Here is a 26,220-nt window from a genome sequence, read left to right as displayed (position 1 = left end):
CGACCGCTGCCTGGCCGTCCGAGAGCCCATTCCACCAGAGCGATCGCAGCCACCACGGTGTTCCTTTCTGGTGTGCCCCTGCTGGACATATGCAGGGCTGCTACGTGGAGGTCGACGCACACCTTCACGTAATTCTACTGCGTCGATCGGGATTCCAGGGAGGAGTCCAGGGTCGGCCAAGCAGTGCTGCGCACCCTGTTCGCCTGAGGTGAGCCTGGTGAGGAGGTAAGGTGCTTAATGTTGGGTTTGATGTAATGCTTAATGTTGAGCCTTTGCCACCTCCCGTGGTTGTGCATGTGTGTACTGCTATGTATTCTTTATTCATGAGCATGTGAATCCATGCCAGACCCCATGCTGGAGAAGGAACAAGTTACTTACCTGTAACTGTTGTTCTCCAGCATGGGTCTGGCATGGATTCACATGCGAACCCTCCCTCCTTCCCCTCTGCAGCCCTTCACTTGGTCATACTGCCACTTTACGTGCTACCAAATCTGAGGATGGCTGCCAGGGGAGGGGCTTGGGTAGAGGGCAGTCATTGGCTGGGGGCAGTATGACCCAGAGATCAGTGATTGGTTACTACTAAGAAAGACAGATCAGAAACGAAACTGATACTGATTTTTTTCTTTACCGAGGATTCCCGGCCTGACGGGGAATATTCATGAGCATGTGAATCCATGCCAGACCCATGCTGGAGAACAACAGTTACAGGTAAGTAACTTGTTCCATACACTACTTTTGATATTGGAGTATCACTAGCACAAGGATAAATGCAGAAGCCGTACCCAACCACAATGGCTGATTCACAAGATACAGCTTAGATAGAGGTGGGACCTACATTCAGCCTTAATAATCCCTATCATGGGCATTGATCATCTCAGTATGGGCCCCCTCCTGCCTACTCTAATCTTTGTCCATGTCTCACTGTGAAGTTTGGTCAGCAGAGTTATCCCCTCGAGATTCAAACCAAGGAAAGCTGGAATAAAGAGGCTGGTCTGATTCTCCATTGCTTAATGCCTGCAGAATCATAATTGGAACTAAAGGGTCACATGAAGGGTATCTTTTCAATGGTCTGTATACCTAAATGGTACTCAGTATAAAATCTTCTGGGACATATCCAACAGCACAATCTATCAAAAGGCCCCAAGTAGACACCTGCGAGCTTTCACATAGATTGGAATCCCTGGTGAACCCTTGTATGAGAAGAAAGGCTTAAAAGGAAAATCACTGTCTCAAAAACACTTACCAGCAAGATAGCCCATCTCAAAGGATCTGCTCTTATAAATCAGAATCAGGGTGGGGCCAGGCTCACGCAAATTACTAATCTCCTTAATAGTAGCGATGATGGTGTGTATTCAGAGATAACACTTGTGAGCTTTTGCATCTACTGTATGAATAAATTAATCTTTAAGTGTCAGTACGTGGTTATCTTGGAATGTGCCACCAGCATACAGGGCCTTCAGAGGATCTTGCATCTATTATTGAACTGTGGATGTGGATGGGGGTCCGAGTTATGTGCATTTACCTGATGGGCTACCTTACTGATGTAGGGGATCTATGTTTATACAGAGATGTATTGTTGCAGGAGTTTCATTGATCGTGTGGGCTATATTACTGGAAAATGGAAATTGGGCCCGTGGACTGCAAATCTGAAAAAGGTCCGGTAAGCCTCTGGGCTATCTTACTTGGGATGTGTGCTGCACAGTTACACACTGTCCCGATTGCTTACTGAGCTGTCTTGTTGAGATTGGGGCCCCAAATGTCCAGGTGACATCAGCTGTTCTCCATGTAAATTCAATTAAAGCCCAATCTGGCTTGGAGTGTGGCCTGAGATGTCATTGATGTCTGTGTGTTATTGAGTAAGTCACTGATCAATCATTCCAGGGTTGGACGTGCAGGGTATTCATTTTCCCAGCCCCAGCAGCATTGGCCCGGTGTGCCAGCTTGTTGCAGCCAGTTTAATCTTGGAAAGAATTCCCCTGTTTCTTCCAAATATTCGGTGACCCTTCTTAAACTGAACAAACCTCAACACCCCACAGAACCACAATCTGGCAGATGCCCACTGATCATTCCAATAGACCCCACCTATCTCTTAATTAGTGTATTCTGTAAAATGTGTAGCGATTGCATTATTAAAGCATACCACAAAAAGTGCAATGATGACTATTCGTTTTATGATAATAAGGAACAAGTTACTTACCTGTAACTGTTGTTCTCCAGCATGGGTCTGGCATGGATTCACATGCTCATGAATATATTCCCCGTCGTCAGTCTGGGAATCCTCGGTAAAGAAAAAATCAGTATCAGTTTTGTTTCTGATCTGTCTTTCGTAGTAGTAACCAATCACTGATCTCTGCGTCATACTGACCACAGCCAATGACTGCCCTCTACCTAAGCCCCTCCTCTGGCAGCCATCTTCAGATTTGGTAGCACGTGAAGTGGCAGTATGACCAAGTGAAGAGCCGCAGAGGGGTAGGCGGGAGGGTTCGCATGTGAATCCATGCCAGACCCATGCTGGAGAACAACAGTTACAGGTAAGTAACTTGTTCCTTCTCCAGCATGGGGTCTGGCATGGATTCACATGCTCATGAATATAAGAATAGATAGCAGTACACACATGCACAACCACGGGGGGTGGCAAAAGGCTCAACATTAAGCAATACAAAAAACTCAACATTAAGCATCTCTAACCTCCTCACCAGGCTCACCTTAAGCGAACAGGTTGCGCAGCACTGCTTGGCCGACCCTGGACTCCTCCCTGGAATCCCGATCGACGCAGTAGAATCTCGTGAAGGTGTGCGTCGACCTCCACGTAGCAGCCCTGCAGATGTCCAGCAGGGGCACACCAGATAAGAACGCCGTAGTAGCAGCGATCGCTCTGGTCGAATGGGTTCTCGGACGGCCTGGCAGCAGTCGGTTAGCCAACCGGTGACAGTGCATGATGCAGCCGGAGAGCCATCTGGAAATAGAAGACTTCGAGAGAGCCTTCCCTTGATTCACAGGTCCAAAGTTCACGAACAGCTGTGATGTCCTCCGGAAACTCTTTGTGCGGTCCACGTAGAACTTCAGCGCTCTAGCCACATCCAGCGAGTGCAAAGTCCTCTCGGCCGGCGACGAAGGAGACGGGAAGAAAACAGGTAACACCAAGGGCTCGTTAAGATGGAAGTCCGACGGCAACTTGGGCATAAAGGAGGGGTGCGTCCTAAGCACCACCCTCGAGGCATGGAAAGTCAAGTACGGTGCTTTGCAGGATAGGGCCTGGATCTCTCCCACTCGTCGTGCGGAGGTAATGGCCACCAGGAACGCAGTCTTCCACGACACAAACTTCATCGGTGCGGAGTGCATCGGCTCGAATGGGGGCCCCATGAGCCTGGTCAGCACCAGGTTAAGTTCCCACGCCGGGGCCGGGGCCTTCACCGGCGGGAACGACCGGAACAGTCCTTTCATAAACTCTTTTACCAGTCGATGGGACCACAGGGACGTCCGTCCTGTGGTTCTGGTATATCTGGAGATCGCCGCCAGATGAATCTTAATGGAGGCATGGGCTAGCCCAGCCTTTGCCAGCGATAGCAGGTACGGCAGCACTTGAGGGGCCGTAATCCGTAGGGAGTTGATCTTCTGTGCTCGGCACCAGATAGAGAACCTCTTCCACTTATGACCGTAGCATTTGAGAGTCGAGGACGCCCTGACCTTTGCAAGAACCTCTCTGCAATCAGCCGGTATATCGTAGCCCCCAAACTCTAGAGCTGCAGGAGCCAAGCCTGCAGGTTCAGCGACGCCGGGTCGTGGTGGAAGATGGCGCCTCCTTCTCTGGAGAGAAGGTCCGCGTCCGCCGACAGCTTGATGGGAGGGGACGTTGACAAGTCCAGGGGGTCCAGGAACCAGATCTGCCTCGGCCACGCCGGTGCGACGAGGATCATCCTGCACCGGGACCTCTTGAGTTGGCTGATGAGTCGAAGCAGCAAAGGCAACGGAGGGAACGCATACAGGTATAGGCCGTCCCAGGGGAACGAGAACGCATCGCCCATGCTTCTCGGCTGGGGAAACCTGCTGGCCGCTGTTGCGAACAGGTCGATTTGGGGTTTGCCCCATCGTCGGAAGAGTTGATCCACCTGATCCTGGCGCAGTTCCCACTCGTGACACGCCTGCAGCTCCCTGCTGAGCGAGTCGGCAATGGTGTTTCTTTCTCCTGCCAGGTGGAAGGGAACCAGGAACATCCCCTGGGCGACCGCTCAGTGCCACAGATCCTGTGCCTCCTTGGATAGGGCGGGGGGTCTGGTGCCTCCCTGCTTCCGTATGTAAAACATTGTCGTGGTGTTGGCCGTGAAGATCCGCACCACCTTGCCCTTGAGCGACGGGAGGAACGATTTGATAGCCCAGAACACGGCTCGGAGTTCCAGGACGTGAATGTGCAGGAGCCTCTCCTCCGGGAGCCAGAGGCCTCTTGCGTGGAGATCTCCGGTGTGGGCGCCCCAACCTTCCAGGGAGGCGTCCGTCGTCACCGTCTCCTGGTACGCCAGCGTCTGAAAGTCCTTGCCCGCCGTGAGGTGCGCTCGAACGCCCCACCACTGAATCGCCCGCCGGAACACCTCGTTGAGGGGGACCCTGTCTTCGAAGGTGCCCGTCGCCTGCATCCAACGGGCGTCGAGAAATTCTTGAAGAGGGCGCATCCGTAGTCTGCAGAGGCGCACCAGGTAGATGCAAGAGGACATCATCCCCAGGAGGGACTTGATGGACCTCACCCTGGCCACGTCTGTGGCAAGCAGGCGCTGCACTTTGCCTAGAATGGTCTTCGTCCGTTCTTCCGACGGGGCCGCCAGGCGCCTCACTGTATCGAGCTTCGCTCCCAGAAACAGGGCCACCTGCGACGGCACCAGGTGGGACTTTGGGTAGTTTATGGCGAATCCCAGGTCTGTGAGTAGCTGGACGGTCCTCGCAGTGTGTTCGACGGCGAGTTCCCTCGTCCTTGAGCGGATGAGCCAGTCGTCCAGGTAGGGGTAGACGTGAATCCCCTGCAGGCGCAGCCGCGCCGCCACTGGTGCTAGGCACTTGGTAAAGACCCTGGGGGCCAACTTCAATCCGAACGGCAGTGCTCTGAATTGGTAGTGGCGTCCCTGGACGACGAACCTGAGGAACTTTCGGTGACTTTTGAGGATGGGAACGTGGAAGTATGCATCCTCCAGGTCCAACGACGATAGAAAGTCGCCTTCCTCCAGCTGTCCCAGTACGTGCTGGAGGGTGACCATCCTGAACTTTTGTGATCTGATGTATTTGTTCAAACGACGAAGGTCCAGGATGGGGCGCCAGCCGCCCGTCTTCTTCCTGACGAGGAAGTACCTTGAGTATACCCCGGAGCCCCGGAGCCTCTTCGGGACAAGCTCGATGGCGCCTTTCCTGAGCATCGCCCGTACTTCCAACAGCAGTTGCGGGACGCGATTTTCCTTCCTGGCCACAGGTGAAACGTGAGGGCACTTTTTCAGGAATTCGATAAAGTGTCCTCTTGCCAGGGTATCCAGCACCCAACGGTCGGTGGAGATGGACTTCCACACGCCGACGAAGTTCGTCAGCCGGCCTCCCACCGGGGTGCTTCGGTGGGGGCCCGAGACCACAGCCGGTTCAGTCCTGCTTGGAGGTGGTAGCCTTGCCGCCCTGGCCACCTTGCCGACGGCGGCGAGGCGCTCCCTGCTTGCCGCGACCCCTGTAGGCCTCCTGAGACGAGGAGCGTGCCGCCTGGCGGTAGGACGACGAGCCACCGCTGGATCCCTTGGAGGCACCCTGTCTGCCTCCGGAGCTCCGAAAGGGCCGTCGTTGCTGAAGGGCTCCCAGGGCGCGGGCCGTCTCCATGTCCGTTTTTATGGCTTGTAGGGATTCGTCCACCGCCTTTCCGAACAAGTTGCTGCCGTCGAACGGCATGTCCAACACCCTGGTCTGGACGTCCTGACGGAAGTCGGTCGCCCGGAGCCAACCCCGTCGTCGTAGGCAAACACCGTTGCCCAGCTGGCGGAACCCGGTATCGGCAATATCGGTTGCCACCGTTTTGGCGTGGTCCGACGCCACCTCGCCCTCTTGCAGTATTTCCAGAGCCTCGGATCTCTTGTCGTCCGGCAGGAAGTCCAACATGGGGACCAGTTTAAACCAGAGCTCCCTGTCGTAACGGGCCACGATCGCCAGGGCGTTGGCCGCTTTGATCGTCGTCGCCGCCGACGATATGACCCGCCACCCCATGGCGTCCAACTTCTTTCCCTCGCCGTCCGGCGGGGAATTCGACGTCGAGGCTCCTGACCCTGCCGCTTTCTTCTTCGCCGCCGCCGAGACGACCGAGTCTGGCGTTGGCTGGGCCCTGAGGCACAGGGGAGCGGTTTCGGGGACCCGGTACTTCTTCTCGTACCGGTCCCGTTTGGCTGGTGCCGTGGAGGGGTTCTTGAGAACCGACAGGCCCTCCTCCCAGATGTCATTGATTAGGGGCACCGCGATGACCGTCTCCCTCTTGGCCTCCCGGCGCTGATAGAGGAAACCTTCCTTTTTCTGCTCCTCCGGGCAGAGCTGGAACAATTGGGACGCCCTGGCGATCATGGCGTGGAATGAGCCAATCTCGTCGGGCGGCGAGGCACGTGCGACGGGAGACGGGAGACCCGTTCCGTCGTCGTCGCCGTCGCCCTCAGAACCTGTCGTCGAGCCCAATGCACCGTCATCTCCCGACTCGTGGGAGGATGAGGAGGGAACTGTAGGCCTTACGGGGGTGAGCGGAGGAGAGGGTTGGGTCCTCTGTCATTTGTTCTGAGGACTTCCTGACGGGCCAGGTTGCGGGTCCTCCGGCCTGGGCCGTGGGAATCTCGTCCTTATCTCAGAGCATAAGGACTGGATGGCAGACAAAATGGCCGCCGAGCCATCCTGAGGCCTAGGATCCGGCTGCGCCGGAAGGGAAGGCCGCTCTTCCTCACCATCGTCTTCCTCAGTTATCTCCCGAGGATCTTCCTGACGGGATCAAACCTTCTCGAATTGGACTTCGAGGTTCCTCACGGCCTCGGTCAGTTCCTCCTTCGAGGCTGACTCCGAGCTCGAGGAGGGCACCGTGCCCCCCCTCGCTTCTTCCATCATGGCGGCCACGACGATGGGCTGAAAAGAGGATTCCCTCCTTGGCGGCAGGGAAACTCTAGTCCCGGAAGCGGTCTCCGCTGGCGGTGTCTCTGCCGGCTTGGCCAGAGTCGCCGCGATAGCCTCGATAGAGGCCTTCGTCTGCTGGGTAGGGGCCTTCACCACCTTAGGTGCGTCCCGGGCCCTCTCCTTCGGGGGAGGGGCGACGCCTCGCTCCCCCTCTTCCGAGATCGGATGGGGCTTCTCCCGAAGCTTTCCCGGGGTCTCGGATTTCCTCTTCCCTGAACCGGAGCGTTGGTTCGTGGTTGATGGTGCCGGGGAAGGTGCGCCCTGCCTGGCGACCGAAGAGCCCTACCTTTCGGCGCTCCCGGAGCCAGCGGACTCGCAGCACTTGGCCTGGTGTTGGGCCCCTGTTGCCGGTGCGCCCGCACAGGACTTAGAAGCCCGCTCGGACCCTTTCTTCTTCTTCTCACCCGTCGAGCCCTTCTCCAACCAGCTTGCGAGACGGGATCGACGGTCCCTCATGGTCCGCTCCGACAAGTTCTTGCAGAACTGGCAGTCCTTCTCTACATGAGTCTTGTCCCCATGAAGACAGTAGAGGCATCACGAATGTTCGTCTTCCTTAAACACATTCTGCAGCCCGCATCCAGGGCAGCTGCGAAACACCTTGGGACCGGGTGACGAACTCGCATCCTGGGCCATCTCGAAGTAGGCTGCGAATCTTCTGGAATCCTCCAAGAAGTTGATTCGACGAAATCTTCACCCTTGAGGGGCGTAGGAAAATCCCGCAACGGGTAGCCGTTAACGGGAGTAGAAACGGTGGAGCTTGAGGCTCGATTAACCGAAAAAATGTTAAAATTCACCTGAAAAAGCGCGAAACACGCAGTAAAAGCTCGAGAGCTAAGCACGAGGACTCCCAACACTTGAACGTGCGGTAAAAATCTGAAGATGGCTACCAGAGGCGGGGCTTAGGTAGAGGGCAGTCATTGGCTGTGGTCAGTATGACGCAGAGATCAGTGATTGGTTACTACTACGAAAGACAGATCAGAAACTAAACTGATACTGATTTTTTCTTTACCGAGGATTCCCAGCCTGACGACGGGGAATATATTCATGAGCATGTGAATCCATGCCAGACCCCATGCTGGAGAATGAATGCTATCCGGTTTTGATGTACTTCTTCATGTCGGAGTCCTCCTGCGTCAGGTGCTGTATTAATAGCTGGTATTATTAGCCAATGTATTGGCACTGTGGTGAATCGGCAGACCACGTGATCCAAGAAGTAAAGGTTCCCATGTTGGTTATTTATAAAAAGCAACGGGTTGGGATAAACACATATACAGACTGCGGGCATCTTTAACAGAACAGAGATTCTCTCCTTGAGACTGGCCCAAGTCAACATTGTCAGGTTAGGTCAAATCATCAAGTGTCAGGGTTCTTCTTGCCATTGGGATACTGGTCTTCCCCACGCTCTACACAGCCCATAATATAATTCTTCCCTAAAACGGTGTTCACAGAAACAGAGACACAAACGAATGCAGGAATTTCATAATAGAGGCACATATTGATGTTCTACGGCACATATTGTTCTACATTCTGTTTATATAGAATATTGTGGCCAAGGGGTGGCTGGGAAGGACTAGGAGGGGAGGGTGGGGGTCTAGGGGGTGTCCCCCTGAAAGTGTCAGTAGACCAACTGGTTCCTTTAATTCTGTGAGTGTATGCATTACACTCTGTTTCTTCTGTCATGACATTTTCAAACAATGTGAACAGTTTAAAGCCTGATGCTGCATGCTTTATTTCACTGGCCTGAAACTCTGTTTTTCATGCAAGATAACCACTTCTTGCATTTGGAGATGTGGCTGTCAGCGGTGGGTTTCTGTCATCGTAAATATCTCTTCCTAGAGCAGACTTGCCACAGGCTGAAGTGGCGTGATTCTTATCTCGCTTGTCTAAGCAGTTACACATTTCCACAAGGGTTTCAGCTGCACTGCTTGGTTAATCACGGTATGACATTTCTCTATTCTTTTCACTTAAGGGCTTAAAGAAATAACCAATATTTGATTTCCCCATTTCCAGCAAATCAATGGTTTCCAACAATGTTTTATGATATGAGATATGATATTTCATCTGTATCGCGTTCATACACAAGTGTTTCAGAGCACTAAGTGTTTTAGGAGCCATATTAGTAAATATGCCATTATTTTTATCAGAGCACAATATTTAAGCACTCTTTCTTTTTTCAATGACATTTCTACAACACAATGTTTTAAAAATGATAATATCACATACAACCACAAAGACAATACAGCCTCAGGGATATGTCACCCAGCTGCTTCTTGGCTCAAACTCAACGTCACAAGGTTATAGGGCCCAGCCACTTCTTCTCTCAGGTGGCAACCACATGCTTGTGGTGCCCAGCTGTTTCTTTGAAACAGGTCCTCTTTACATTGATCTATAGCGCCTACCATGCTATTTGTAATCCAGGTGAGGGGCAGAGTGCCTAGCTCACCTCTTTCCTATCCTGGGTTATAGTTCCCCTGTTCACTTTAATAATTATAGTACCTTTCACGTTACTTGGGGTATAGCACACTTTTCCCCATTTATGGATATAGACCCCTCCCCAATTTCAGTAATCTCTCACCTCTCTATTTTATGAGGGATATGGTGCCCTTCCCGCCTGTAAGGGACAGGGTACCCTTGCCAGCATCAGCAAGGGAGTCAAAACTTCTTCACCCAGGCAAGCCTTGAAACTCATGTGTGGCTCCTCAAGGGAGACCCACCTCTTGGCACCCTCCCTGAGCTTCACAGAAATCCAGCATTTGACTCTAGCCACCTCAAGACCATTTCCAGACCTCCTCTCAAGTTCTCCTGCCCAGTGACGGCTCCGTTCATGGCCCCTTCTGCGTATTCCACGTTATATCTTCCTTTTCATGACGTTTTCCCCTTCCTGTCTTCATACCAGCTCTGCTTTCCAACTCCCACTCTTACTCCTCCTGCAACTCACACACGATATATCTTGCTCTTCCAACCTTATAAAGCCCCCCCCCCCCTTAAAGGTTACTCATTTACTAATTTGCCACTCTCCTATTAATGCTGGTTTGTCAAAGGCTGCTATAGTTGTCAAGACTTATGTCCATCTTATTTGCATCTGCTGGCCTGCAGTCCTCTAAAGTGATGGCAGCCATTTTTGAATCAGTCGGAATTCCCGCCCACACACCAGTTCCATGTGGAACTGCTGAAAGTTCCAGACTCAGCTCCCGTCCTTTCTCTGGATTTTATTCCAACTTGCCACAGTTCCCTTTGGAAGCCGGATCTTTGGAACGGACCTGGTATGTTCACTTGGGCTCATAGCTCGGAAGTGGGGCTCTGCTTATGTACTCTGCAACTCCCTTCCTCTTGCTGTTGTCTATTTACAGTGGGCGTTATTTGAGGAAATCCTCGTGGGTGATGTAGTTATGTGATCCTTAACCTTCACAGCCTTTTACAGCAGATGAACCTCTGGGTCACTGTAGCTCCCCTTCATATGGCGATCAGGTAGCTCGTGGCTTTGGCTAGATTGCCTTGGCTTTCCTGGGCTGCAGACACTCCTGTCAGCCTTGTGGAAAATATAGAGATCTGACTTTGTTACAGTCATCAATGTATTGATCCAGAAACAGTGAAGGGGCTAGACCCTCATCAGCAGCAAGGTCTTTACTTATGAGGTATACTCAGACTATGTCCAACAAGTCACCTGTAGAGTCTGTTTTCATTTTCCACACTCTCCCACAGCAATAGATACATGCCAGACTGCCCTTTACCCCCAATGACCTCTGTCACCAGCCCAACTGATAAGGGGTGCAACAGCCACTTTTACTGCCTAAAATTGTCAAATACTCCCAACAAATAAAAACAGGGAGTAACATACTCCCACTTCCAAATCTTACCTGGAGCACTGTCTGTCACACTGCATTATCCCACTGTGCAGTATTAGTAAATGGACCCCTGGATCCTATTGGGTAACTCCTTGCAAAGGAAGGCCCCCAGTTTGGAACAGAGCCACCTGTGACATCAAAATCACTGGCATTACTAATTTGCCACCTCAGCAGAACACTGCATTTAATCCACAGTGCACTGTAAAGTGTGCCCACTTTCTTCTCATCCTCTCATACAAGACAGTGGAATTGGTGTGATAGTCAAAGTTCCATTTTTAGACTTTTCCTGCTGCTTCCTAAAGAAGAGCATGCAGCTGCGGCGGGAGCTTCAGTGAACTCAAAACTGGCTTATGATACGGCATTGTATTTAGGTAATCCAGCTTTCCAGCTGCAGCAGCCTCAATCAGTGCACGATCTGGCAGTGTGTCATATTTATGGATTCAAAAAGAGAGAACCGATTTCTGTAATTACACACACACACTAAACTGGCTTCCAGCACGCTGTAGAATATATCTGAGGTTTTGTGCTTGACTTTCAAATGCATAGATGGTCTTGCACCACCTTATTTGGCAAAGAAATTGGTGTTGTACAAGCCGTGTCTCTGCCACCTTTCCTCCGTATGGTCCTTTGGGAGGCAATGGTTGCCAACATGGTGCGTGCCTTTTCGGGGATATTTGGTATTGCAGGCTGGGCAGAATTTAAAGGTGATATTCTCCTTCGATGCCAAGGAAAACCAGAGAGTTGTATTTGGAACTGAAGGGATAATAATGCATTCTACACCATGTCTGTGTGAATGTGCTAATATTACCCCCCTCTTTCCCTAATGCAATCATTTCGGCGTGGCGCCCGCGACCACAGCCGACCATTCGCTTTGGAATGTCCACGCCTTCTCAGCATTCCTTTGCTCCATCTGTGAACGTCTTGGCATGTCTCAATGGCAGTCACTGGGTCAGTCAGGTCCATAAATCGATGCGTTAAAATTTTCAATGCCGAAAACACATTGAAATTATATATCGTTTCCAAATATGCGTCCAACCTAATGGTGGGAAAAAACAATCTGAAGACATCGACATGTGAGGGATCATTGGTACATGTCTTTGTACAGTAGGTATAGTATGACACGGGCCCCTTTTCAAATAAAAAAATAAAACATTTGACATTCAACGCCAACCACTAGATGGTGGCTCAAATATATATGCATATATGCTGTGTTACAAAGAGATTAGTAATGTAGACTGCTGTCCCTTGAGACAAATCTTAGGGAGTACATCCACAAAAATACACCTTACCATTAGCGACTGGCCTTGCCAGCTTTAAAGTCTAATTATATGTTCTATTATCCGAGTGTCCCCACCAGAGCTACAAGCTTATGTTTCTACTAACAAAGCTCACAACCTTCAGTATCCAAGATATCATGAAGCACAATTAACTAGTTGAAATATTTTGCCTTCAATTTGCACTGCCTCTCTGAAGTCGTAGAATTTCCCATTATGCTCTTGTGTTAACCACTGTATAATCAAACACATAGAAGAGTGTTGGAATGTTGGTGGGGAGACTCTTCCGCAGATCCAGGGTAAACTCTTTCCGTTGGGGACCTGTGCTGCAGCTACTCTATGATGGGTTTCTAACATGACCTAATCCAAATTGGAATTGCGTGTTTGTTTTACATGCCACTGTGCAATAACTCCTTTGCTAGTCTGGTGAAGATGCAAAAACTAGAAAGAAGGCAATGTAAAATGTCATATGCATCCATGAAGAAAGTAGTTTGTGATGAACTGGCAGTACAAAGATTTTTTTCAGAAGTGAACTATTGAAATATGGAGAGGACTAGTGGTTCTTTAAACAAGAATAACACTATGCCTGTTAAATATCTCAATAGCAAGTAACACTTTCACCCCCAACAAATACCTCACCTTGCACACTCTTTCGCAAAACTTCTCCCTTGACCTCACCCGAACACCCCACACTCTCCTTTTCATGTGCCCCTTTTTGTCCTTCCCCTTCCCTTTCCATTGGTTCTTACTCTCAGCTGGCTCTCAGGGCCAGCCACTGTCTTTCTTCTCCCAATGGCCGGGTTGCAGGTAAGAAAATGCATTTAATGGGCTGTAAACCCCACCTTCTTTTCATGCATGAGTCTGTTAGTCTTTGTAATAGCTGCCCACTCAAAATAGAATTAATGTCCAAGTTTGAATCAGGACTGAATGGAGCCTTATGGAGCTCACTCTGCATTTTGGCTGAAGGTCGGAGCAATATTACCATTTCTACTGTGTGAAGCGTCTGGGTTGCCTGTGTGGTAGGTAGACCAATTCATCTGGACCATTTCAGATCTGCAGCTCCTTGCTAGCTCTCTCCTGGTTAGGTTGCTCACTCTCTCTTCCACCGCCAGGTCTTCTGGGTGATGTTGTCCTATGTTACAAATAGAAAGCAACTGGCCAGAATTGTGCATACCAGGTATTTGGCAAGAAAAGGTGTCGCTCGGGCCAGTGATGCAGGCATTAATAGAAAGGACAGTGACTGCCCCCCCTTCCCCCCTCCCCAGCTCCAACACTCCACCTCTGGGGAAGGAATGGCTCTGTTAAAGCCCATTGTATGCCTCCCATCCCAGGTTGAGAGGGGTTCTCATCCCCTCTTGACAGGGTTCCATGTCATTACATCGCGGGATGAAACAAGGATGGGTTTTTCTCCGTTGATATTTCAACGCGAAAACTCATTGTTTTTTAATTTAATTTTATTTTTGGGGGGTCCCCCTCAACCTCCATCCCCTTTAATTATTTAACTATCCCCGCACACACACCCCATCTATATATTTTTTTTAAGCCCGCTCCAAATTTCGATGAGTTTTCACATTGAAATAACAACAGTGAAAAACCCAGTGTCCTTTCATTCCACGATGAAAGGACAGTGTACACTTGACAGGGCCAGGTCTCTGACTCACAAGAATAACATTTTTCAAGAAGAAAATATGTGGGTCTCTTTTTCAACCAAATTCAGAAAAACAAAAATAAAGTATGATTGTGCACTGCAGTTAATGTTGGTAATGACCCAAAATGTCGCCCCCAGAATTCCGACTCCGAAATTCTGACTTTTTTTTTCTTTCGACCCCCCCACATTTACCACATATATATGTGGGGGGTATGGGATATAATAGTAGTATGGGGGCTGCTGGGGGGTCTCCACCCCCATATGTATGTAGTGCAAAGGGGGTCTAGAAAAAGAAAGTCTGCATTTTCGGCTGTGGGAATTCTGGGGGTCGTAGTGATCACATAGATCCGTTAATGTTTATTAAATATACAATGAAATATACTGTGCATATTTGCTCAGATACTTGTGTAAACAATACCAAAATAATATGCTAAATGTATGTTCTCTTCATTTGCCCATTGAATATGTTGCGGTAAAGTGGGGCTTGTAACTCTGTAGTTATGGTTTCTCTTCCTATAAGAAGAGAACTTTTTTCTCTGCTTATAACTTTGGTGTAGTTCAGCAAAACTGCATGAAACTTTCCCAAAGCTATATAAACCCAACTCTGAATTATTTGGGAATTTTCATGCAGTTTCAACCTGGGGAGAACGTTATGCAGGAGTTACATAGCCTCCCACTGTTGTCTTCCTAACAGTGTGCATATCCATCATGCATATGTGCCTGTCTGTAATGTGTGCATATCTGTAATGTATGTGTGCTTATCTCTGATGTATGCGAGTAGATCTGTCAGTGTAGTTTGATCATGGCTTAAGCACTTGCCGCTGCTGAAGCCTGCACTTGATACTGGCAAGGCCGCCTCAACTCTTGATCCTTCCAAAGACCATAAATTGAGCAACATTCAATTGTGTAAAATTAACAAGTACTCTTATTATATTGCGTAGAAGTGCTATAATAAAACCTGATACTATTATTAGATTATCATGTATGATGATTGAGTACATACCAAAGATCTATAATGTCCGGATATCTTGTCTGTCTGCATATTAATGATGTATGTGTAGATATCAATGCTGTAGGTCTGTCTGGCCTGTATTTGTATCTATGATGTATGTGCGCATATCCATGGTGCATGTGCGCCTGCGTGGTTGCTGCAGCATAGCAGAGCTTCGTTTGTGATGCTGGAAGCAATGCAGGGTTATCATTCCATAGATGAGGTGACATGTGCCACTCCAATGTGTTGCAGGGAATGCAGGATATCGTTTGCATTTTCCAGACAGCCTCGGACCGAACCTGCATCTCCAGTGGGGCCTACACCATGGACGACAGGATACCAGCTCCGAAGTTCAGATTGCACGCAAACTCCAACGCATCGGCGACCAGTTCCACAGGCTCCAGGTGCAAAGGGTAGGCTTCGCAAAAAGAGTGTTTTTAATGACAAAATGTGCACCGTTCTCTTCACACCATCTCCACATTTGCAGTGCCATTTTTGGGACCCGGAAACATATTTCCAGTGATTCCAACCAAAATGTCAGTACAAAGGTTTGCTGTTAAACTCATGTTAGTTATAGTTTGTTTAATCTTTATTTCGAAGGTTAAAACCCTCGTATCATAAAAGAATACAGTACAGATTAAAAACACAACAAAATGAAAAAAATGAAAACCCTATTCAATCATTTTAAAAAGAATTGGTTCAGTATTAAGGCACTTTCTGTAAACAAACAGCGTGGGCCTCTTCTTTGTTCAGCATTACGAATAATAATCGCTTAGTTAATTGTTCTCACGTAATTAAAAACTGTGACCTGAGGTTGTGTGATAACGGGCAGAAAAATTTAAAATGTGTGAGGTTACACAGAGTTTTATTATTGCATGGACAGAACACACTCTGATAATGACCATTGTTGTCAATGCGACGGCTCAACACAGTAGGAATTGGTAGGGAACTAGCCCTTAAGCCGAATGAAACACTCCTCTTGCGTGGGCACAAGAACCAGCATACATAATTCGCTTTCATCTCATGACAACCTGTGCAAAATAATAGGACACTGAGTACTTCCTTAACTCCGCTCTGTGGCGCATAGACTTTCTCTGTTTCAGAAATCTCAATCTGACCAGGGATATGTCCGTTTTCGATATTTTAGCAAAGGAGATAAATAATTTCAGACGGCCAAGAGAGCTAAATTCCTTCTTCAATCGATATAACCAAGACATTTTCGTACATATATCAGACGTTCTTTAATGATATCATGTGTTAAGTGTGGCTTTGTAGTTGACAATAGACTTATCCAGAGTAATAAAGGTTTAAGACAAATTAGATTGCTTTTGCAGTCCAGACCTACTTCCTGAGGTAACAGATATAAAACTTTAAATGTGATTCTGTCAGCCTAATGCAATCATCAAACACGGACTGATTTTGACATGTTTCTTTACTTTACTTTAATATATTTGTAACACGCACCACATGGCCTGTGGGCTTAAGGGCGCAGACATCATGTTACAATAGAAAGAACAAAACAGGTCTAAATATCAGCCATATAGCCCATGAAATGCAGGACGGCACAATGCTTCCCTCCATCCAGCAAGAGAGCGTTATCTAAACAGCAAGGTTTTCAGTCTTTTTCTAAACACTACAGTCGAGTTTAGCTCCCTAAGATCGAGAGGAATAGCATTCCACGCTCTAGCAGCCGCCATGAAGAATGCACATTTCTTCACCTGGGTCAATTTACAAGCTGGAATTTTAAGTTGACTGGTGTTATTTGATCTTAACGTCCTGATACTCGATTTACTCACCAATGCCTCAGATATAGAGGGCTAGACCCAGCGAGACATTTATGGGTAATCACCAGTAGATGGAAATGATTTCTTGCCTCTATGGGCAGCCAGTGTAAAAGACAACTGGCATCGGGTATATGATCCCTTCTCTGTAGACCAGTGATTACTCTCACTGCACTATTTTGAATGGTTTGCAGTCGAGTACATTCTCTTTCGGCTATGCCCACAAGCAGGCTGCAACAATAATCCATTTTAGAACCGATTTATAGCTCTTGCCGCGGTTTCACAATTAATGTTTGAGATAAAAGGACAAAGCTGCACTAGCAGTAGTGGAAACTAGGCTGCTCACCTGGGCCCTCGTATTCAGTTTCTGGTCCAGGTAAACACCCAGGGGCTGATCCACGGAATTATGTGCGCCGAAAAGGGGCTTTGTGTGCCATTCTGCCCGCAAATCCCTGTTTCACAAATGGGGATTTGCATGCAGAATGGCGAGCAAAGCCCGTTTTTCGGCGCAGGGCACGCATGAATCAGCCTCCCAGTGTTTTGACTTTTGGCTTAGTTTTGATATTACATCCTGCCACTTGGAAGTGAGTGTAGTCTATTCCCAATTTGCGTATTTTCACCTCTGTACCAACCACCATCAGCTCAGTTTTTTCCTTATTCAGTGCCAAACCATTGTTAATGATCCATAACTTGATGAGCCCATATATTTTATTGATGGTTTCTTCATCTTTGTGCTTGCCAGACAGAGGGATGACACATTGCGTGTCATCAGCATAATTGGTAAAGGCAACATTATTTTTCTACCAATAGGCTAATGAGCGGCACAATAACAATATTACAAAGAGAAAGAGATAGACAAGCCCTCTGAGGCACGCCATATGTCAAAAGTACAGGTTGAGCTTCAGCAACCCTGCTGCAGACTCTGCACCATCTATTACTCAAAAATGAGTTAACCCATTGAGCTGCACTCTCTGAAAAAGCTGCCACCTCCCTCCCTCTGGTGACCAGTAGTGAATGGCCCACCACGTCAAAGGTAGCGGAAAGGTCTAATAGCATAAGTAGTGCAGTTTGCCCCTTATCCATGATTTGTAACAATCTGGATTTCAAGTCTAATAGGGCCGTTTCTGTGCCATGGCTCCCCCGAAAGCCTGGCTGCCACATATTCAGAATCCCGTTTGTCTTCAGATGGATCCCCAATTGTGTATATGCTACATGATCCAGGATCTTCACCAAAAAAGGCGTATTAGTAATTGGCCTTTAATTAGGTGGTGTATCCGGACACAGGCCAGGCTTTTTTGGTAAGGGCGTAATGCAAGCATTCTTGATGCAAGTTGGCACATGGGTTTCTCTAAATGAGGCATTAATAGATTTGCACAAAGTCCCAATCAGCAGGGGAGAGCATGCTTTTATTACTATTGCAAGGCATAAGAACTGCAAGTTCCGGTTCTGTAATAGGTTTAAAATAGAACTGATTTTCAGGTGTCAGGAGTGTGCATGTTGCAGCGGCGGGGCCGTCTGCCATAGGACCAATCATCTTTTCTTGTTTTGTTTCGATGTTGAGTTTTATACGGTTGAGTTTTCCACACATTGCTTCCTGTATGGAAGTGCACCATGCAACATCCTTGATAACCATATCCCATTTAATCGGGTCAGGATTTTCTAGCTCCTTCTAAATCTTGAAGAGTTCCTTGGACTCAGACTGGGCTTTTTTTGTTTTTATTGGGTCAGTATAGTTAATACAATCTTTTGCACAGTAAAAAGCTGATAATAGACTGGGCTTTATCTATCCCAGCATCGAAGGTGTTTTTTTCTGCCAGTATAACTGCTTTTTTAAACTTTTTTGCTGCTGTCATATAAACCTCCTTATGATAATCGTCGTGCGAGGACTTCCATGAGTACCAACACTTGATTTTAGCGATCTTAAGGATTTGCAGAACTGGAGTGAACCACGAATTGCAACATGTCTTTCCACCACCTGCTTGTTTCTCGGTGGTGGTAAAGTATTAGCGGCTTTTTCTAGTATTTGCTGATACGCAAAATCAATGTCACATGCCAGATCACGTTCATTCACCTTCTCTGCCAATCGTCTTGACCAAGGTTCCATTGCCTCTGGAGTGTCTTTCTTCAGGTTCCTTGATATTATTGTTGCTTTTTTCAGCTCCCCTTTCTTTAGGGGCCCTGCACATATAATTGCGAAGTGTTTGACTACCTCAGATCTACTGGCTAAACACTCAAATGCAATTAAACATATGATTTATAACCAATATCTTTTAAAAACAGTCTTAAAGCACTAGCAACAATTTAACTTGTCTTAAATAATAGGGCTAGTTAAAAGTGCTAATCACGCATTCACTGGTATACAATTAACAGTAGATTATCAGTAATAAAAGCAGATCTATAGTGAAGGACAGGCTTCCTTCTATAGACCACCACAGACCAGCTGGTCCCTCTCGCGCCTGCGCTGTCGCGTCTGAAATGCAAATATATTCCCCAGCGAACTACAATGCTAAAGGGATTTGTAGTTTGGTCCCATGCCGTGTTGCAAGCAACGTGACAACGTAACCCACCTTTCAGCATGGTAACCACGGTTGCGACACTCTTATTGTGACATTTTGAAGGCAAGGCACAGTGACATTGAATTATTTGCCAAGAATCACACACTTTGGTTAAGCAGTGAAGTCTGTCTCTTTCACACAAACTTCGTTTATTTTTATGCATTGTGTTAAGAAAATGTGACTATCAGTATCAAATGAGACGCTTACTTTTTCACGCATCAAACTAGTGGACCTCACAGATGTAAACTAAGCTTTCAAAGGGAGTTTTATGTTTGCTAGATTTCATGGTGTAATAGGAATTTGGTAGGTAACCGGAGCTGTGTGTGGATTTTCAGTACAAAATGTTCCATCACAATTACAATTGCTTACACATTAACATATTACAAAAGGCACTGCAATTGTAATTGCCCAGGCTGTTAAAATCAATTCGTCCTCCATATGAAAACTCTCATGGGACCCTATTGGTAACAGGTAAAACCCAATTAGCAAAATGGTGTTCCATGCCTGGTGTGCTCGCAGCTTGGAGCTGCATATTTGGATTGCCTCTCGCTCTGCAGAGTGGGCCCCGAAAGAGAAATGATGGATACTGCGGGTGGGGCAGGGAGGGCACCGCACAGCTGTCCACCCCACAACAAAGACGGCAGGAGCGTAGTCCTTCATTGCACGCCTTTTTCCCATGGCTTTGAGAAATGCAGGTATTCATAGTGTCAAAAAACCGAAGTGCTGGTACTGAGGGCTGGTGAGGACTGGCCCATTGAAAGTGCTGATTGGAAGAATGTAGGAAAGTGGGACAAGAGTACACATTGCTGCTGCACTATTCCCTCGTGGCCTGCTCTGAGCTAATGCCAGTGTGTGGGGAAGAGAAGCTGCCGATGGCAATACCTGGTCGTTGGATGAGTACCTGCGCATTTTATGGTGCTCCTTGGCAAAGGTGGGAGCACTTGGCCATTTGATGGTCAATCCTGGCATTGCTGTCAGAACCTGGGATTTTGATTACCACACACATGTAAGTATGTACCATTTCAATGGCACACCTAGCGTTGGATTACAGATGGCAATATCAAGAATGTGATATTAGCACGTGGCCTGCCGGGAATTCATGGCATACAGTATGAGCACTTGGCATGCGATGTCAACACCTGGCATGATGTGAGTAGCTGGGCATATGATGGCAAATTTCGACAAAATGCCAGTAAATATTTATGCGCAAACCGTTGGCTTTGCCAGTGCTTGTTTTTCAGCTTCTTCGAGCTGTTGGGCAGAAACTTTGGAGCGTGTAATTTTCTTTAAATTCAAGAGTGCTGCCTCGTCCTTCCATCTGTTGCATATTAACTAAGACAACAAACAGAAATGACGCGCAGTGCATCTCCCTTTAGCAAACCCCCCTTGACAATGCTTTGATATATTTGTGCAGGGCACATCTACTCTAGCATGTCCGTGCATATTCTGGGGAATCAGCTCCCGAGTTTTTACTTTCAGTCTGTGTACATGGTTCTCCGTGCTATATCCCTTTTACTACAAAGCGTTCCGTCCTTTCAAGCCTTCTGTGTCATAAAAACAATAGGTGCACATTAGAACCACACACAACCTTCTGTCACAACCAGTGGTCGAAGTGGGCAGGAATGGTCGGGGATGGCGTCCCACTTCTTTTATTTCTTACTGTTAACAGTTCCACAATTTTGTGCAACCATTTTCACCACTCAGGAACTGTTGTTTGCGAAGTTAAAGCACACTTCTCCTCTTTACCACCTGATTGCAATTACAGCTAAACTGAAATCTGTTTCAACTCAATTGGCTGTCCCAGCATGACTGCAACCCTTGACAAATGGGTAGCGCATTGCTCCCTTCCTGCCTTCTCTATCCCCCTCTGGGGTCACAGTGCCACCACTTTTTTTGGTATACTTCTAACAACACTCACAACAGTTTTACCCTCGCTACCCAAGCCGTTGTGTCTATTTGCATAAAATGTTTGTGTTTTAAAATATTTTCATGGCACTGTAAACTCTAGACTATGTGTGGGGGTGACTGTTAAGACGGATTTCTGAACTCTGTCCTGGTGGCGCAGAAGTTCAGAAGGCCAACCTAATTACTTGGAACAGGGTAACCTCTGGACGAGCCAGACCAATCAAGGTAGCGATCGCGGCGGTCAAGACTAGGTCTCAAGAGGGGTGAGGGTGACTGAAAGCCCGCAATGAGCACACAAAGCAAGATCACTTACAAACTACTCCAAACAGTTGTTATATTAAAAATATATACACATTTATTTCAAGGCCTTTAAAACAATGACCGTAGCGAGAAAATCACAATATAACGATAGTAAACCAACACATACCATATCAATACAATATATATACAAATACAACAAGTCTCAAGCGTTATATGCACGAAATGTATAGTCCACCTAAAAGGGAGGGAAAACGGGCAGTGCGCAATAATGCTTAGACCCAGTTCGCCTTCAGAGGCACCTAACTAGATGGAAGTCCGAGCCCTGCGAAGAGTGGAGCCTTGTGCTCAAAAGTACCTGCATGCGCTGGTGCCAACGGACAAAAGGAGAAGCTCTTTGAGGGAAATCAAGCAGTTCAGTTTAGTGCACAAAAGAAGAAGAACAAGTTCCGCGACTCAAGCGCAGCCTCCACAGTGGGCAGAAGCAGAGCGCGAGTACGGAAAAGGGTGCTGTTTGACACAGCGGGAAAAGCAATGGGCTCCTGCAGGAGGGCGACCAGATCCTAGCTATGCTACTCACCGGTCCCCGATGCAAGCAGACCCAGGCTTCTCCGCGTCAGTTTCAGCAGCTGGCAGGTTCAGAAGAGCAGGGAACGCCTCGTCGTCGTGTTGAGTAAAAAGACGTCCCAATCGAAGAAACCCGCACAGTTTGTTACCACAGCAGGGCAACGGAGCGGCCGTGTGTATCTGAGCCAAATGTACACTACTCACTTCAGACCTGGGAAGGCCAAGTGTACGAAGCATGTGAGAGTGACAAGGACTCGAAATACTACACAACCTGGCGGCGGTTACAGAGCAAGACTCCCGTGTAAGCTGGTCAGTCAGCTGGATGGCCCAGAGACGCTTCCGAAGGCTTACTGGCAGGAGATGGTGAAGATGCCGAGAATAGCTGTTCCCGCTATTCTAAGGGTCGAAGTACCAGTACAGGCCTTCTGGTTCGATCAAAGGTGAAAAGGGTTTCACAAGGCGACAGCAGTGCAGAGGAGAAGTCCTTCAGCAGGTCACCAGCGATTCCTCGGTCCAGCCTCTTGGTTGCAGGATACTTGGCTCCTGTATTCCTTTGTTCGTGAGAACTCAGGAGATCGACATGGTAGTGGTGTTTCCAGCCCCCTCTTATCCACGGTTCCCTTCGCGCCAAAACGGAGGGGACCCAATGGGAGATCCTCTCATCAACACTCACACCATTCGTGGACCAATCACGGACCACGGTGGTCCCAGGCATTCACACCACCCTAGACTCTCTGGCACCCAGGATGTGTATTGGGACCAGACATCTCAGCCCACATCCTGGAGGCACACACAAGACATGTAGAAGCCCGCGAAAGCATTCGTTTTTCGCGGGAAAGTACATGCCCAAATAAGGAAGGCCCCGGGTCGGCTCGACCTGGGGAAGGTGAAGGGAGCAAGACGGTCAGCGGACAGGACAAAGGAGCCTCGTGGTCTGGCCATTTTGGGAGCCAGGCCAACATTTTGGGTTAAGCACGAGAAACGCGCTTAGAACGCCAAAAGGAGCTCAAAACACAAGAAACAATCGCTGCCACCATTCCCGTCCCTGAATCACTTGCACCGATCAGATACAATCCTAAACGAGTATCTAGGGCCTGTAGAAGGCTAGAGACCCAAGAGAGCTGTAACTTAGTTTACAGTGCCCTCTTGTGTCATGTTGCACGAAAGCCGCAACATGATAAAAGAAACTACGGGAAACAGCGTTCCCCGGTACTGACTGTCTTAAGGGCATGTCAGTTTCCCCGTAAGAAAGGAGCGAAAGCCCAGAGGAGTGCGGCAGAAGGCTGCACTTCTCTGACAAAGTCAAGAACAAGGTGAAAAACAACAGCAAAAAGTTAAGGGGTTGAAACACAGAAGAAAAAATTACCTACTGAAATCTTTCCTAACAGTGACTGCATTTTTCATGTATTTACATCTACTCTAGCCATTAGCTCAACCATATGAAATATTTTAAAAAGAGAACCCCACTTACAGAGATGATAAGGGCGTGTTAGTTAGATTTGCAGACATTACTGAAGTGTAGGATTGCATTTCCTGTTCTTGGACTATAATGGCACCCTGGTTCAGCTCTAACTCTGAATGTAACGTATGCAGCTCGGGCTTGTATAGCGTGATGACTTCTAGAAAGGCACAACTGTCAGCTATTTATGTACCGCCACATCCCTCCAGTTTGCAGGCCTGCTTATAATACCCGTGCTTGCCGCCCAATGAACGGTGCTCGGTTTATAACTTCAGAAGGATAAAGGGCTAAGTGGGTCCTGCTCCTGCCAGGATATTATCTTGTGAAAGGCAGGCAGTGGCCCCTGACAAAAGCGAGTGCGTAGCCTGTCCATCAGGGCATGTGTAATATTTTGGCTTCTATAAAAGGTGTGCAGCGGGATTATTTTTAAGGTGTCATCTGAAGGGGAGAACCCAGGATTTGATAGACTATAGCACTTTGGGACTGGTTAGCCGCTGATGTGCAGGAATGCAATAGGGCCAAGGAGGATAGGTTACACCTAGCCCTATTAGTGTTGATGTGTTAACGGCTCGGCCTGTAAAGGCTGTCTGTGATGGATTCTGCATGTAGTGTAAGGTAAGAAGACATCTTAGAGGGGAGGTGGTTAGTCAGGAGGAAGAAGGCAGAATGCACTTCCTACCACTGCCCTTTTGCAGACAGGTACCATTTCCCTTTATCACTTCTCTCTCTCTCTCTCTCTCTCTCTCTCCCTCCCTTTCCTCTCTCTCACACAGATAAACTACCCGATATGCAAATTGGGACTGGGAATTGCCAGGTGAGATAAGGGTCCCATAGGGGCTAAAACTTGTAAAGGGAACAGGGTGCGTGGCCAAAATAGGGTTACTGACGTAGGTCCCACAGGCCCCAGAAGGAGGATCCCACCACACGCAGGATCAGTCTTCTCCAGTTTATGCTTAACTAGCTCTGTTTCCTCGAGTTCTGAATGTTTATGAAAGAAGCTGTGTCTAGAGGATATGCATGTGCTGATGGACACGCATGTGGAAGTCTAGGGGATTGTTCTCATTGACTTTTGGCCAGTGGTGGCATGTATATGTTGTATGGGTTCAAAACGAGGGATGAACCCTTTGACCCAGCTGTGATATTAGGAGTTCCATATAAATAGGCTAATGGATTTGCCCCGGTGTATGCAAGGTTGGCAATAATGGCTTCCACACTATGCCTGAAGTTGTCCTTGCCCACCATAGTCACATCGACCATCGAGAGAGCAATGTGGATTTCTGCAAACAGTAGGTTATGTGTACTGGTGTGCATGACGTGGGCTTAGGTTGTGCTCTGCTGAGATATTATTCTTATTGACATTTATTTATTTATTATTGCATTTATATAGCACACACAGACCCTCAGGCATCTTGTGGAAACCAGTTACATGTAGTCCATAGGCAATCGACAATCAGATTGAGGAACATAACAAATACAAGAGAAAGGATCATAATCAGAGTGTACAAGTTACATAAATCAGAGGTGAAAATACGTATGAGTTACAGAGAGGGTACAAGGGTTGGGGGGGTCAGGCATTATGGAGTTTATGTATGTCTTTTCAGTCAGGTGTGGCAGTCAGCCACCGAAATAGGGACAGGGTCATTCTGTATAGATATTGATATGTTTTGCTAATAGTCCTGGACAAAAAGCCCATGCTCTCTATATTGCCTTATATTTGATTGGTTCCAACAGGCATCAAAGTGGATCGCTTTAAGAGCAACACATTGACCATTTTAGTCCACAACAGTATCCCCCGCTCACCCCGTCCGAGAATTCTTTAGCTGTTCCTTCTCAGTGAAGATAAATGTTTGCCACTTCTCGGTTCCCTAAGAGACCTCAAACTGAACGTGACTGAAATGTTTCTGTGTTCCAGCTTGTGAATCCATATGAGCAGTGGTGGAAATGGAAAAAATGTGGTGGGGCATCCCACAACACAAGGGCCGGTTGGGGGAGGAGTTGGGGGTGGCGGTGTCCGAGGGTGCGTGGTCTAGAGGGGGCGGGGCTCGTAATGTGCTTCTAGCAATGCTGGAATCCTAAAACAAAAAAACCCCAAAAAAACGCCCGATCGGTAGCATTGCCTTTTACCGCCGGCTTTGGCCTTGGTGTGTAATGCCAGTGCCAAAGCCGCGGTAAATGGCAATGCTGCCGTCCCGGGCCTTTTTTTTTTTTTAAGTCTTCCAGCGTGGTTCATGGTCTTGGGCGGCTGACTCTGGCCAGATCCCGAGATCCGGCTCCATTTCTGGTGCCGGATCTCAGATCCGCCGAGAGCCAGCCCAATGACCAGCACTGCATATGAGGCACAGTGAACTTCTGCGAGTGCACAATTTTGTCAAACCATAGCTTTTTTGGCATGAAGCCAATGTGTATCATTTCACTCTTTACAGCCAAGATGAATTCTGAGTTCCATATTAACCAGTCTATCGCACTGTCTGTCTTCTTTCATTGACTCATACCTTTCGGGTGGAGCAAAACGTATTTATTATCATTGTGTGATGTGTGAAATTCTATATTTTTTGTAACAAGCAGGCAACTTTGTACTGCTAGACTTGCTTGGTGCAATATTTTCTTGAAAAGGAATCATCCAAAGACACTATTTCAAACTGAATTGTATCTCCAAATCAGTTGTGTTATGACTTTTAAAGGGCTGCACAGTCTGAAGTATGTAAAGAGCTCTCCACATGAACAAAGGCAGCCTTAGTGTCTCCCCAGAATTGCATGATTACTTTGGATGTTTGAA

At 47.8% G+C, this 26,220-nt stretch overlaps 1 protein-coding gene across 1 annotated transcript in view; it reads left to right on the top strand.

Moving 5' to 3' along the window:
* BMF (Bcl2 modifying factor) overlaps positions 1 to 26,220 on the top strand; it is a 336,416-nt gene that overhangs the window by 108,945 nt on the left and 201,251 nt on the right. Inside the window, exon 3 of the mRNA XM_069637515.1 lies at positions 15,172 to 15,332. Within this exon, the coding sequence (XP_069493616.1) occupies positions 15,172 to 15,332 (161 nt within the window). The remainder of the gene's footprint in view (positions 1 to 15,171; positions 15,333 to 26,220) is intronic.

Source organism: Ambystoma mexicanum, chromosome 14, assembly GCF_040938575.1.
Source record: "Ambystoma mexicanum isolate Mex_15411 chromosome 14, UKY_AmexF1_1, whole genome shotgun sequence".
NCBI lineage: Eukaryota > Metazoa > Chordata > Amphibia > Caudata > Ambystomatidae > Ambystoma > Ambystoma mexicanum.
Note: the sequence above shows the minus strand (reverse complement) of the source record. Positions and strands in the feature narration are given on the sequence as shown.